The sequence below is a fragment of the Protopterus annectens genome, chromosome 10.part0 (genome assembly GCF_019279795.1).
Source record: "Protopterus annectens isolate FY-2018-M chromosome 10.part0, PAN1.0, whole genome shotgun sequence".
NCBI lineage: Eukaryota > Metazoa > Chordata > Ceratodontiformes > Protopteridae > Protopterus > Protopterus annectens.
The window spans coordinates 371,633,678-371,649,408 of record NC_056744.1 but is presented as its reverse complement, the minus strand read 5'-3'; the positions used below and the strand labels follow the sequence as shown (position 1 = coordinate 371,649,408).

The following is a 15,731-nucleotide window of genomic DNA, read 5'->3' as shown; positions in this document are numbered from 1 at the left end:
TTTCATCTTGTCACTTAGTAGTTTGTGCGTCTGTCTTGTTGGTACAACTGGAAGCCACTGGGGGGGGGGGGCTATTCACAGATCAACCCATTCTTTTAGTCCATCTCCTAGGAGTGGAGGAAATACAGAAGCCACCCATTCTGTCTCAACTTCGGCAAATCAACTAAATCCACAAGCCAGCGTTTCCCCTCTAGCAGAATTGCTATGCAATGAAATGTTAAGATGCAAGGTTTCTTGCGTTTGTTTTTTTTTTTGCACACATTGAATGAAATAAGTTGATAAAAGCAAATATTACATTGCCATGATACTAAATGCAACACAGCCGGTGTTGCTGTGATTTTTATGATCTCTTTTTCACAAGTTACCTAGATGCTACCTATGAATCTGCGGTGGTGTAGCGGTAGCATTGTTGCCTCACAGCAAGAAGTTCTCCTGTTCGATTCTCGGCTGGAGTGGCATCTGCATGTCCTCCCCGTGGTCGAGTGGTCTCCAAAAGGCATGCATGAATGGGTGTGCCTTTGCTGAAGTTTGGGTGTCGAGCTGGCAACTTGGCACCATAAAAATCTACTGACAATCATTAGCGGACCGGAGTTCCACTGTGGCAACCCCTAACTGGGAAAAGACAAACAACATCAACCTATATGCTACCTATAACACATTTTACCTGCTTCACGGGGGTTGGGGTAATAATAAAGCTGGACATTACAGATTACTTTGTTGAAAGGACTTATAAACCTGTTTCCAAGAATCAGACCAATATAGCTTATTCTAGAATTGATTCCTTCTTAGAGGAATATGTGTTAAACCAAAGGATTAGTGTAGAGACCTATGCATTTCTATATAATAAATATTTTATTATCCTCACCATCTTCATAGTACTGGATGGCATATGCATGATTGGCTTATAGATAATTCTAAAAATGACAGCTAAAAACCAAACACTAGGTAGTGTTATAGATAAAGATTTCAGGTCTGTCCACGATATATTCAGAGTGGTGAGAAAATCATTTATAACAGTATGTTTCATTCTGTCTGCTGTTACCTGTAGGACGTCAGGTACAGATCATATTCTACATGTGCCCCTTGTCAGACCAGTAACAGAGGGATACTGCAGTCTTTGTTCCTGTTTAACCAAATGTCACATCTGGCTAGAAAAGGATGCCATGGTGTTACACTAACAGGATGAAACTGGGGTAAAGGAATAAGTTATACATTTTATATAAAATCATTGTCACTATTTTCATGGTATTGCAGGTTACTAAACAAACTCTATAAAGCCTTGTCAAACCTGATGAATATGTGAAGGGCTATATTGGTCCACACAAAAGGCAGAAAAAGAGGCGGATTCAAGATAAAACACCTGATAAGGGTTTGGAACAAATCACCTTTGCAGGCATGTCAAAGTACTTGCCCGAGTGAATTCAAAAAGAAAGTAGAAAAACCTGCATGGGCAATGGAAAATGCAAACTGTGATTAAAACTGTGAATAAAGGAACTTAAGTTTCTTGATGGTCACAAATATTATACATGATTTATCAACCAATCAATACATGAAAAATGACTGCTCCGGGGGATCCTTCCTTTGACGGAGCAGTTGTATGCATAAAGTTTTACCCTGTTCCAGCAACATAACAATACAGTAAATCATGCCCCCAACACCTATTGCCTGTGCTGCTCCCTCTAAATGATGTTTCTGACCTTACTAAAAAACGAGATGTAGACAAATTGCAACACTTTAATGAGGTCAGAGTTCAAACAAAATGATATCACACTTCTTAAAAGCAGAGCTCTCATTAGGTGTAACTTCACAGCATTTTGTTCACATGGTAAGAAATGCAGCTTACCATAATGGCATCCAGAGCTCGTTCAGTATTACCTCGTGAATATTCTGTCTTGTAACTGGCTGCCTTTGTAAGGAATTCCTCTGCCATTTGCCATTGGTTCAGCTGGGCATGAACAAGAGCTGTGTTGTACAACACCTGGTAAAAGACAAATGAAGATCAATGTCCATTTCATATATGTTTGCTAGAAATGTGAACAACAAAAGCGGTGAACCAGCCACTAAGGACAATATGGTAAAGTACTCCTGTACTTTCAGCCGTAAACACTGGCAATATAAAATCTCCAAAATAGCAATCCGAACAAACCAAATCATGCACAGAACTGCCACACCTGTGCTGACAAAAAACGATGGCTCTTCTTTGTAAAAATGAATGTCCTTTAATCAAAACCAGAAACAGGAACAAAAGGAATAAGCGCTTTCACGCGGTGCAACCGCGCTTCTTCAGATTTCATTTAAATATAACAAATGTCTAGCTTATATTCCGCACTAGGCGGGAACTTACATCAATTAATTAAATCAATTGATCAATTAGTAAACTTGCTGCTAAGCAACTGTTGCTTGGCATATATAACAAACATTGTGTAAATCTAAACATGAGATACATCAAATTACATATAAGCCCTAAATAATCAATAAACATATTATGTTCCTGTTCAACCATAACTAATATCACAACCAACTCTTAAAAACATTAATAAAACATCATATTCATAGACATTAAGAACAGTAAACTCAAACCATGCTTATAAAAACTCTTTCACAGTCAAGTTGGTGCAGGCCAAACAGATCACAATATATTAATCATTATATTCAGAAGCAATCAAAACACTCGATCGCATAAATCCATTGTTGCTGTAACTAAAGCCTAGACCCAAAAAATGTGTATATTAGTAGCCTTTAATGGCACACATCTAAAACAATGCAGGTCTCAGTCCTCTTGTAGACCGCATACAGCTTCAAAATGTAAAACACGCCTATATAGTTACGTTCAATAAAATGTGTCATTATAGTAGCAAAAATGCAGATATATCATACCATGTGTATATCTATGGATTCTCGTTATGAGTAATAGATGCCAAATTACTTACATTCAACTATATCTGTCTCACTAAACATGCCAGTGTAGAACAAAAACAAAAAGTTCAAGCTTAGCATCGCTGTATAACACTCTGACGCCATAACGCTATGGCTGCCAGGTTGAGATATTATTTAAAGCAACAGTAAAGATATATGACTTCTACCATTAGTTTCATTATATGCTATAGGTATGATGTCAATAATAGCTTGCGTCTATAGCAAGCCCTGTCTATTTAAAGCATTAAATATTTGTTGCATAAACGCATATGAATCCAAGCATATATGTACATATCTATGTGGTGTGAACTTCCATGCTCATCACACTCTTATGAATATATGAAATCTCTTGTTGAAAATGAACGATTGTCCACATAGCATCCTATCAAGCAAACGGATTATAAATTGAACGTGTGTTTATAAGACTCTTCTAAAACTTCTAAAAAATAGCTAGAGCATATCATGCCATATGTAAAAATCTTAATCTGATGGACTGTTATAGCTAACACAAAAAGGCTCAAGCAAACGACTCTCTAATGTCATGGGTGAAGGATTTGGACAAATATCAAATGAAGATATGTAACAAAATGTATATACTAAAAAATCAAGGACAATCATGTCCATATACAAATAAACAAAGATATGTTTAAAAATGTATAAAACATAAAAATATATACATAATTATGTCTGCCCAAAAAAATTTTTTATGTATATATATATATCCCAAAAAAAGTGAAGATAACTGAGAATAATAGGTATCTGTTATGCATAGCTTCAACAACTGTGCATATCATAACATAATATATATTAACTATCTGAAGGTATTATACCTAAGAATGAAAAGTATCTATATGCAGAACATTAGCAACTATGCATTACATAACACGATATATATTAATTGTGATCAGAGGTTATTATAGGCGCCCATTGATAACAGTTTAAAATACATTTATTTATATCTCTCTCATCATAATTACCTAAATGATGAAATCAAGAAATTAAGTTTATTTTTATTATACTGTCATCGAGACAATAGCACTGGCTTTAAAGATATGGAGCTGTTAGCCCCTGGTGCTAAATGAGCTCCTAACTTCAAAATCCATTGCAATTCCGCAGTGGCTAAAATGTTATCCTTGTTGCCTCCTCTGTTGTTGTCAACCACCAATTGCAAAACCCTAAAGGTGAAACAGTGTGACGGATGTTCTATTACATGTTTTGCAAGTGCATTAGTTTCTACCCTCTTTCTGATATCATAGAGGTGATTGTATATCCGTTCATGTAGTTTCCTTTTGGTTAGGCCTACATAGAACGTTGTGCACTTAATGCATGTGGCAAGATATATAACATTAGTTGAATTGCAGTTAGCATAAAAATGCGGTATAAAGACATAATCCCTGGTTGGATGTTTAAATGGCTGTTCTTTTGTAATATAACTACATCTTCTGCAATTATAGCATGGATAAGTGCCTTGTTTGTGTGAAACAACTGTAGGGTTCATACAAGTCTCTAGGGAAGTATGAGCATCCATGCAGAGCATCCTTTTCAAATTCTTGCTATTCTTATATATAAAGCTAGGATGTTCCCCTATAAATCTACTAGTTAGGGGATCCATAGTTAACAAGTGCCAATTGTCACGGACAACCTTCTGTATCCTGTTAATGTCACTGGTATATGTGATTAAAAATCTAACAAAACCACTAGAAATGGGACTTTTCCTGCTATAGTGTGAATTCACTCGAGTTGTTGATCTATGTATGGGGGGCACCTCATTTGGTATGGCATCACCCAATGTTTTGTGTTTGATGCATTCAATCATTTCTATGTCATATCCTCTGCTCGCAAAAAGATCACATAAGATCGAGGCCTCTTTAACAATATCCTCTTCTTTGCTGCAAAGTTTCTTAACCCTTGAAAATTGACTACCAACAATCCCCTTGAAAACATGCCTGGGGTGCATGCTATCAAAAGTTAACAGTGAGTTACGCCACAGAGGTTTTCTGTACAAAGTAGAAGTGACGCCTCCCTCAGATGTAAAGCGTAAAGTCACATCTAGAAAGTCAATGTGTGTAGTGGATGACTCAACAGTAAATCTCAGGAAGCTACTGGTGGCTTCCAGGTTTCTGAGGAAGATGTTAAAGGATGATATATCACCTGCCCAGATGATAATGATATCATCCACAAAACGCCTATACAATTTGACATGTCTAAAGCTCTCATGTGAAAAGAGAAACTTTTTCTCCCACCAAAGGACAACCAAGTTGGCATAGGTATTGGCACAGGGGGTGCCCATGGCTACCCCCCATCTCTGCAAATAATACCTATCACCAAATAGAAACACATTATTATACAAAATAAGTTCAAGTAACTGGCTTACAAGAATGTTCCTATCATTACTGTAGGAAGGTTCTTTACTCAGAAGCTGCCTAATACTCTCTAATCCCTCAATGTTAGGTATTGAAGTAAATAGGCTTTTAACATCCAAAGTAATAAAAATGTGTTCCTGGCTCATATCCAACTTGATGCCCTTAATGGTGTCAAGGAGATCATAAGTGTCTCTCAATATAGTTGTACAATTATTCACAATCGGTCTCAACATGTCTTCAACTAACTTAGATATGTGAGCTGTTACCCAATGTTCACCTGATACTATAGGTCTATATGGTATCGGTGTAACATTCTTATGGATCTTGGGGAGGCCCTTAATAATAGGTATTACAGGAAACTCAATGTGTAAGAAGTTGTAGATCTCTTGGCTCACCTGACGACACATGAGCAGATCATAAATGGTGTCATGTACCCTATCTATGATCTGTAAAACATCTTTGTAGTATATAGTGGTGTAAGTGTCTTCTTCAGACAATAAAGTTGACATACCCACTAGGTAGTCATTAGTATCAAGCAGTACTACCCCTCCTCCCTTGTCCGCTGGTTTAATCACCACCCTCGGATCCTTTATAAGATGTTTCAAACTATAAAACTCACAAGGGCTAAGGTTAAAATACCTTCCTTCTTTTGTGTTGCTTTGAAATATTTTATAATACTGATGCTCACACACTTTCAAAAAGCTTTCTACATGGGGAGGCATAGGGGGTATGAAAGTACTATTGATTTTATAACATGATAAATGTGGGGTACCTGATTCAACATTCATGTTATTCTTGAAGAAAAGTTTCAAGCTTATATTCCTGCAAAACATTCTCAGGTCAATCAATGTTTCTGTTAATCTAGCATTAACAGCTGGTATAAAATTAAGGCCTCTATTCAAAACACTAATGCTGTGAGAATCCAAAGATACATTAGAAAAATTAAACAAAATGCCATCTGTCAATTTATTTTCCTTCTGTTTGGAGGATGATATTCCCCCGAATTCTTTCTTTTGCGAGTGTCTCTGCTTCGAGATCTTCCTCTGTTGTATTGGTTGACCTGCTTCTTCAGATAAGGTAAAAAAGCACCAGTGGAGGAAGTCATTGTTAAAGTATTTTTAGGAATGGTGCCCGATGGATGTGCCAGAGGTCGAACATTAAAGGCTTCCTGATTGGGTGGAGGTGTACCAGAAAGTTCAATGACTGCTGAAGAATTAACAGCTGCAGCCAGAGGCACATCTCCCTCATGTAGAGCAGTGGAAGTCAGGGAGGGTGAAGGCTGAGCGGCACGAGCATAAGTGGAGCTAGAAGGAAAGGCTTTATCTGGATGACCAGAAGCAGTTGTATATTGAGCTCCTTGCTCAGCCTGATGTCGTGGCCAAATAAAGACCTGACCTCTTTTAAAATCGTTGAAGTCCCTTGTCAATTTCTTTTGCTTAGTGGTTTTTAATCTATCGCTAAACAGGTTGACTTGCGTTAATATATGTTTAACTTTATCTTTGCAGAAACTCGAAGGGAAGCGTTCATTTAGTTCTTTATACATGATATCAATCTTATCCCCTAGCTCCTTCTCCAGAGGTGTAAAATAATCTATCAGGAGTCTAGCATAGCTGAACCCAAGTTCAATATTCAAGTCTTGCCAGCGTTTGAGCAGTTGGGGATGTGAGTCCCCATAGGTGGGCATACAAAATACCCTCATCCCCCTGGGGACTATTTTAAAGTGTAAACATGCTTCCAAATGAAGCCGCTGCCAAACATATTTCTGTTGTTGGTAAAGGTTATCTTCAAACTTTTTCAATAATGGAAAAAATTCTGTAAGGTTCTCACCATTAGCTTGTGTCTGTACCACATTCGTGTCTTGCATAAGGTCCAGAGACAATAAAGGGTTATCATTGGAATGAAACATACTCTTCCATATGGATGGTGTGTCCCTCGACTCCGGCCCAAGATGAAAAGTAGAGTCCATAGTGTACAAAATAACCGACCAAAAGCTGTAGAACAATGTAAAAGGAAGAGTCGGTACAAATTGTCAAGTGGTTCACTCACCAAAAACAGGAAACCACAGTGAACAACAAAAGCGGTGAACCAGCCACTAAGGACAATATGGTAAAGTACTCCTGTACTTTCAGCCGTAAACACTGGCAATATAAAATCTCCAAAATAGCAATCCGAACAAACCAAATCATGCACAGAACTGCCACACCTGTGCTGACAAAAAACGATGGCTCTTCTTTGTAAAAATGAATGTCCTTTAATCAAAACCAGAAACAGGAACAAAAGGAATAAAGCGCTTTCACGCGGTGCAACCGCGCTTCTTCAGATTTCATTCAAATATAACAAATGTCTAGCTTATATTCCGCACTAGGCGGGAACTTACATCAATTAATTAAATCAATTGATCAATTAGTAAACTTGCTGCTAAGCAACTGTTGGCATATATAACAAACATTGTGTAAATCTAAACATGAGATACATCAAATTACATATAAGCCCTAAATAATCAATAAACATATTATGTTCCTGTTCAACCATAACTAATATCACAACCAACTCTTAAAAACATTAATAAAACATCATATTCATAGACATTAAGAACAGTAAACTCAAACCATGCTTATAAAAACTCTTTCACAGTCAAGTTGGTGCAGGCCAAACAGATCACAATATATTAATCATTATATTCAGAAGCAATCAAAACATCGATCATAAATCCATTGTTGCTGTAACTAAAGCCTAGACCCAAAAAATGTGTATATTAGTAGCCTTTAATGGCACACATCTAAATTAGATGCCATTAAAGGCTACTAATATACACATTTTTTGGGTCTAGGCTTTAGTTACAGCAACAATGGATTTATGCGATCGAGTGTTTTGATTGCTTCTGAATATAATGATTAATATATTGTGATCTGTTTGGCCTGCACCAACTTGACTGTGAAAGAGTTTTTATAAGCATGGTTTGAGTTTACTGTTCTTAATGTCTATGAATATGATGTTTTATTAATGTTTTTAAGAGTTGGTTGTGATATTAGTTATGGTTGAACAGGAACATAATATGTTTATTGATTATTTAGGGCTTATATGTAATTTGATGTATCTCATGTTTAGATTTACACAATGTTTGTTATATATGCCAAGCAGTTGCTTAGCAGCAAGTTTACTAATTGATCAATTGATTTAATTAATTGATGTAAGTTCCCGCCTAGTGCGGAATATAAGCTAGACATTTGTTATATTTGAATGAAATCTGAAGAAGCGCGGTTGCACCGCGTGAAAGCGCTTATTCCTTTTGTTCCTGTTTCTGGTTTTGATTAAAGGACATTCATTTTTACAAAGAAGAGCCATCGTTTTTTGTCAGCACAGGTGTGGCAGTTCTGTGCATGATTTGGTTTGTTCGGATTGCTATTTTGGAGATTTTATATTGCCAGTGTTTACGGCTGAAAGTACAGGAGTACTTTACCATATTGTCCTTAGTGGCTGGTTCACCGCTTTTGTTGTTCACTGTGGTTTCCTGTTTTTGGTGAGTGAACCACTTGACAATTTGTACCGACTCTTCCTTTTACATTTGCTAGAAATGTATGACAGAAGGATTAGGGTCACGTGGCTTAAGGGTTGTGCTGGTTCGTTATTGTCCCTTACTAATTATTAGAACCAGAAGGATAAGTCGAACATAATAACTATAGCATACATATCCTCAGCAATAGAGGAAATGTGGAACTTTGCCTTACTTGAAAAACAGGACTTATAAAATCTAATTTCTACTGGATAATGGAAGCTGTGAAGTCAAATACCTGATGGTAGCAGAATTACTGAGGTTCCAAAGCCAATTATAAAACATGCATTTCTGCATTATTATGGAGGCTTCAAAATTACTTCCTTATTCCTTAATACCCGTCCTTAAAGGTCCATCTCGGTCAGCACACCCTGTCATAAATATCACAATTCCAGAAATATGTGCACTGTTACAAATCTCAAAATAACTGTATTCATTTAAAGCCCACACAATGGAAGACACGTAATGCCCCAATATGTTTAATCTGATTAAGAAAGCATATTTATGTCCTGTTCATGACAATACAGTTTGTAGATTTACTCTGCTGTGAGAGACTTGCAAGACTTTAAAACCAGACCTGAGAGGTATTTACCTGGCACAACTCCCACATCACTTAAAGTGACCACTACAGTTGTTGTTTCCAGGTGGATTAAAGTTCAGTCTTTTCAGATACTTTAGAGAAAAACAAATTTGATGTTATGAATAAACACCTTAGAAGAATGGTTCCACTATGAGAAACTGACACTTGATTTCTCACACTTTAGCAGCATGAACCTAACAAGAGTATAAGCTACCTGTTACATACAAGGTACTGGACCTACTCCAAATAACTTTGTTTTTGGAACAGGCAAACCTCCTGCACCCTCTGTGTGGGAAGAAAAGCCTCAGTAACCCCAAAACTTATATCTATATATCTATATCTATCTATATTTATTTATTTATTGACATTTGATTAATGGGAAAGTCTGACTGGGTAGAACATTTTCAGTGGAAGCCTGGGGAGAATATCTCCAAACTATTACAAAACATTTTAAGAACAATAATTTTACAGCCTTCAAAAAATAAAACAAAAACATCTGCAGTTTAAATAGTTATAACAAATTAGACATAGTATTAAACAATGGTTAAGAATCAATACAAGGTATATGACAATCATTTAATATTTAGAGAAATTTTAAACAGTTTGTAGAGAAATTAAATGTTAAGTTAGTCTAATACTACTAGAAATTGCAATATGAAGTGATGGAAAAACAGGTTTATGGTATATTTAGAGAGAAAGTTAGGGAAGAGAATTAAATAGCAGTAAGGAAGTAAGTGAAGAAGGGAGAGTAAGGATGTATAAGGAATGAAAACATACTTGTTCACATTTAGGGATATAGTTTATCCTGATTTTCAGCAAGAACAGCACCAGATGCATTTCAGAGTGTTTTAAAAGATGGGAGGGTGGGTATTGACCTGATGGATGCAGGTAAGGAGTTCCAGGCCTTAGCAACCTTGTATGAGTACAAACAATGCCCAGCAGATCTGATAGGTTTGTAGACAGATAGGAGTTTTGGTCACTGAGTCACAATGACCAACTGGGAACATAGCTGTGTAGAATGTTTTTTAGTGCTGGACAGGCAGATGGATGCTGGATAATGTTATAGGTAGTAAGAAGCTGTGAATGTGTTAGTTGATGAGGCAGTTCTAACCAATTTAGGCTTTTCAGTGCTATACAGTGGTGGGTTCTGAAAAGAGTATGTGCTGTAATTTCAGCAACTTTGTTATAGCGTTGTGCAAGTTTTAATTTTGTGAAGCTTGGAGGTTAATAAGGAAGAGAGCATCATAAAGAAGAGTCTGGAGGAGATAAGTAGTGGCACATATATATATATATATATATATATATATGGGTGCCACTAAAGAAACTGTATGATGTGATCATTGTATGGAAAAAAGTCAGCCCCACTGATTAGAAATCAGCTGATCTACCACTGCCGGCTTTGGTTCAGTGTAAGATCACAAACAGTGGGGAATGGGGAGTTTGCCCTTTTCCCATTGTACAGCAATCTCAAGCCCCATGCAAAAAATATATATAGTTTTTATTTTTCAATTTTTGGATTGACCAGGTTTTGTTAATCCTGGTGTTGTTAATGATATGAGTATATGACTAGGTGTCATATACTCCTATATTTACATATCATCTTCATTGTCTCAAAAATTTGGGGAAAAGTTATACAAGCAAATATTCATCTCACTGTAACAGGAATGAGCAACTACGTTTCATATTCTGTTGTTCTGAGAAAATGCAATGCTACCTAAAAGAAAGTGAGTTTATGTGTCAATTAAGAAATACAAGGCAGAAGTTCTACCAAAACAGAATCTGGACATTGTCCATCTGATGACAGGCAAATAGTTTGTGTGTCATTCACCTAACTTAAAGTTTTAGATACCCTGTTTATCTAGGTATGAGGCAGATACAAGATCAGTCCAAAGCAGTACAAATAAGCAGTAGCAGATAGTAACTTTTTATTCTGTTTAAAGTAATTACTCTTCACCAGTGTATTAACATCTTGCCTCTAGAGTGTTTAAGCAGTCGACCACAGCCTGTATGCCTCTCTCACCCCCCCCCAATTACATTTTATTTTTTTTTCTCTCTCTCTCCAAATACTTTATAAGGCTCTCATGATAAAGTATCCTTCCTGGTTTAGCTTTTCCTCCTATTGCCACTAGGTGACAATATTCACCCAGGAACATGCTATCTCACACTATAGACTATTTTTCCCACTAATTGCTACTGAACCTGGACCCTTTTTCCTCACTTTTCTCCTTCCCAGTCTTACTCCCTATGTTTTCTCCTGCCTAAAACACCTTTTCCCCCATCCTTTCTGGTAACACTCTGTACTTACATATTTACATCTTTACTGCTGTCTCTAGTGTTTGTTTACAGATTGTTTTTCTCTATAGCTGCTTCTCCCTTTGGCTCTTTCCGCTCCGTTCGCCGGTTCGCCCTACAGGCTCACTCCGCTCCCCTCCCTACCCCCAATTCTCACCCACCCCCAGGGGTCCTATCCTTATACCTCCCAAGCCACACTCCTTCCCTTAAATACCCAATCCTTGTCTTTTGCTTGTTAACCTTCTACATATTTACCCCCCAGACACTTTACTACTACTCCTTAATATTCTAATACACTATACATAACCACTCTCCTACATCTCCCCCAACCCACACCCTATTACATATATTTATATTCTTCCCTACTCCTATTACTATTACTTTCTCTTATATTATCCTTCATACTATGGCCCTACCACCTATATCTACACTCATACCATTATTACTCCTATATACTACCCTTCCTTTCCTATCTGTACCCTACATTCTAACTGCCTATGAACATCTGATGTTCACTAATTTTCACCATCCCTTCCAGCAAACTTTACTTGCAACTCAGGTTACCCCCCCCCCCCCACAACCACATTAATATCACATCAACTTCTGTCTACTTACTTCCAAAGTATCACAGATTAGCCCACATTACTTATCTCAAGTTCAGCAAATCCCTGAACATCTACTCTAAAACTTTACAGTTCACACATAGACCTAAACTTTATCTTCTGTTAGATGGAGACATTCACCCCAACCCTGGTCCCTACAATACAGATGTCTGTGATCCCCAAACACTCATTCCATCCACCTCTTACACCCCAGAAAAAACATCTGACTCTCTCCTTATAGCACAGCTTAATATTCATAGTATTAACAATAAAATAGCCTATCTTCATGCACTCTTAGATGTGCATTATTTTGACATTCTATGTCTTACTGAAACATGGCTTAAACCAACAACCCAGGACAATGAAATCACCCCACCTGGATACAATATATTGAGACTAGACTGCAAAACCAAAAAAGTTGGGGGAGTAGCCATTCTTTATAAATCATGGCTACACATCACTTCTTTCAATGTGCAACTCCCTACTGACAGTAATGCTGAAATACTTGCTGCTAAACTTCAAATCAACACCTTTAAATCTATTTAATTTGCACCTACCTCCCTCCTGGAACAACATTAATACCTTTGAAAATTTACTTAGCTGGCTCTCTACTTACCTACCACAAGAAACCATAGTGCTGGGTGACTTTAATATAGACTGGACTGCATGTAGCTCACCCAAGCCTACTACCCAAATTAACCTATATCAATTTTCCCAAATCATTACCTGCCCCACTAGAATCAATAAACCTAACAACAAAGAAAGCACCGTAGACTGGCTCCTACTTAATAATCATCCATCTATATATAAAGCAGGTACTCTTCCTGATGACCTTAGTGACCATTCACTGACCTATGTCATCAGACAAAGACTCAATATTCCCAACTCTAATTTCATTAGAACTACTCGATCCAATAAAAATTTTAACCTAGAATGCTTCCAGACTGAACTTAAAGCATGTGACTGGTCATCACTGAAATACCTTCAACTAAAGGAAGCAGCGTCATACTTTAATAGTAAATTCTTACAAATTCTAGACTACCATGCCCCCATTCGCACTATCAGAATTAGGATTAAATCTGCTCCATGGCTTACAAATGAAACCAGATTGAAAATTTCACAGAAAAACAAAATCTGGCCAAATGGAGATCTTCCAAAAACCCAACAGATAATCTAGAATTTAAACAATTGAGAAATGCTGCTAAAAGATCTATAATGACTGACAAAAAAACTTCTACTTTCAACTCCAGCAGACCCACAAACACAAACCACAAAAATTCTGGTCAGGCATAAACAAACTCTTACACTCAGGTCACGCCAAAACACCAACCCCATCAGATACCACCAGTAACAATCCTAAGCATATTGCCAATGCCTTTAATACCTTCTTTACGGAGGCCATCCAATCACTAGCAAATTCTCTACCCCCTGTTAGACCAAGTCTGTCATCCACCTTAACTAGATTACTGCCATCATTCCACCTACAACCAGTTCCTACATCCCTCATTAGCACCCTTCTTCTAAAACTAAAGCCATGCACCCCTTCAGCCGACCTTCTACCAGCCGAATACTTGCAAAAAGCAGCCAAAGTTATAGCATATCCCATTTCCATCCTAATAAATAGGACAATTTCCTGAAGGAACTATCCCATCTATCTGGAAAATCTCCCATATTATCCCTTTACATAAGGGTGGTAACTCCACTAACTTTCTAACTTTCGACCAATAGCCTTACTCTCTCCCTTAGCAAAAATAATGGAAAAATGTATCCATCGACAACTACTCAACCATTTCTCCAAAATAACTTACTAGCTAGCTGTCAGCATGGATTTAGGCCATTCCACAGCACCACCTCTGCCCTTTGATCCTTTTTTGACTGCATCAACAAAAACCGTAATAACAACACTATCTTCTGCACTTTTTATTGACCTCTCAAAGGCTTTCAATATGGTTAACCATCAGCTTCTTATGGATCTACTTAAATCCTCTCTCTTGATACACTTGCACTAAAATGGTTCAATTCCTACCTAGAGAACCGTCAACAAGCTGTGCTGTGGGATAATACCCTATCCACACACCTTCCTGTTACCCTTGGTGTTTCTCAGGGCTCTATTTTAGGCCCTCTCCTATTCTCCATTTTTATTAATGATCTAAATCTAACAATTACTCAAGCTACCTGCATACAATATACAGACGATTCAACATTAATATGCTCTGCTACTTCAGTATCTGAACTCCAATCCCTCACCCAAAATGTACTTAACATAGTAGAAAACTGGTTCCTACAGCGTTGCCTACTCCTGAACCCCCCAAAAAACAAATTATTGCTCTTTAATCCTACAAAAAAGTCCACACAAATAGACTTCACAGTGTTATCCAGTAATGGCATTGCTATATCTCCTGAACCAACTACCGAACTCTTAGGAGTAACAATTGAAAACCTGACCTTTGACACACACATCAACAACACAATAAAATTAGTGAACAGAAAGCTAGGCTCCCATTATAGGATTAAATCCTTCCTTACTCCTACAGCTAGAACTACCATTGTCCACACCCATCTTATCTCTACCCACCTGTATGCCTCACCCATTTATACCAATCTTTCCAAAAGCAACCACAACAAACTTACAACCTCGTGCAACAACATTGCCAGGTTTGCCACAAGTTCCCCATTTAGAACCCACCATTATCACAATCTAAAACAACTGGGTTGGCTGGAACTCCATAATCAACTTCTCTTTTACCAACTTACTATGACACACAAGATCCTCTATCATCCTAGTAACACACCAATACTCACTAGCCTGATAACCCCCTACACAAATCTATCTACCCTACGCTCAGCAAATAAACTACTAGTATCAATACACAAGTCTTACAATAAGGCTGGGGACTCTCTGTTCTCCAACACCATGGGGGAAACTTGGAACCTGCTCCCAAGCAAACTCATCTCTTTCCTCTACACCACTCTTCAAGAAGCAACTCAAAGAATACCTTAAAAATAACTGACTATGTCCATGCACCAACCCAGATTAATCACCTCCTTCCTTCATACTTACTCTAAACTTATCTCACTACTGCTATGCTTTGTACTCCTTCCTATTAACCTCTGAATGTATTCGCTATCAGCTAACAAAGTTTGATACTAGCTTAGACTATCGTAGAAGGTACTGTAGAGCTTGTCCTTGTTTGGCAAGCTCTCTTTAGTATAGTATGTATTTGTCTATACCTCTTGTATATGTTTTTCACCATTATCTTGTAAAACTCTTGTTGAGTATATAATGTTTAGCTATTATGTAAACAACTTGTATTGCCTAGCCTTAAAAATATACTGTATCTATATTGCTAGTAACTTTTAGTGGAGCTTTTCTTCCCGGGCTTCTACTGAAAATGGACATATATCCAGTTGGACTAGCCCAGTCA

General features: G+C 37.4%; 2 protein-coding genes across 4 annotated transcripts in view; one reads left to right on the top strand and one right to left on the bottom strand.

The window, feature by feature from the left end:
* The window catches only part of LOC122813140 (nmrA-like family domain-containing protein 1), a 918,981-nt gene that overhangs the window by 426,176 nt on the left and 477,074 nt on the right, over nt 1-15,731 (top strand). The gene's annotated exons all lie outside the window — the stretch shown is intronic.
* Nucleotides 1-15,731, bottom strand: part of NCF2 (neutrophil cytosolic factor 2) — a 612,590-nt gene that overhangs the window by 310,319 nt on the left and 286,540 nt on the right. Inside the window, exon 4 of the mRNA XM_044085286.1 lies at nt 1,844-1,978. Within this exon, the coding sequence (XP_043941221.1) occupies nt 1,844-1,978 (135 nt within the window). The remainder of the gene's footprint in view (nt 1-1,843; nt 1,979-15,731) is intronic.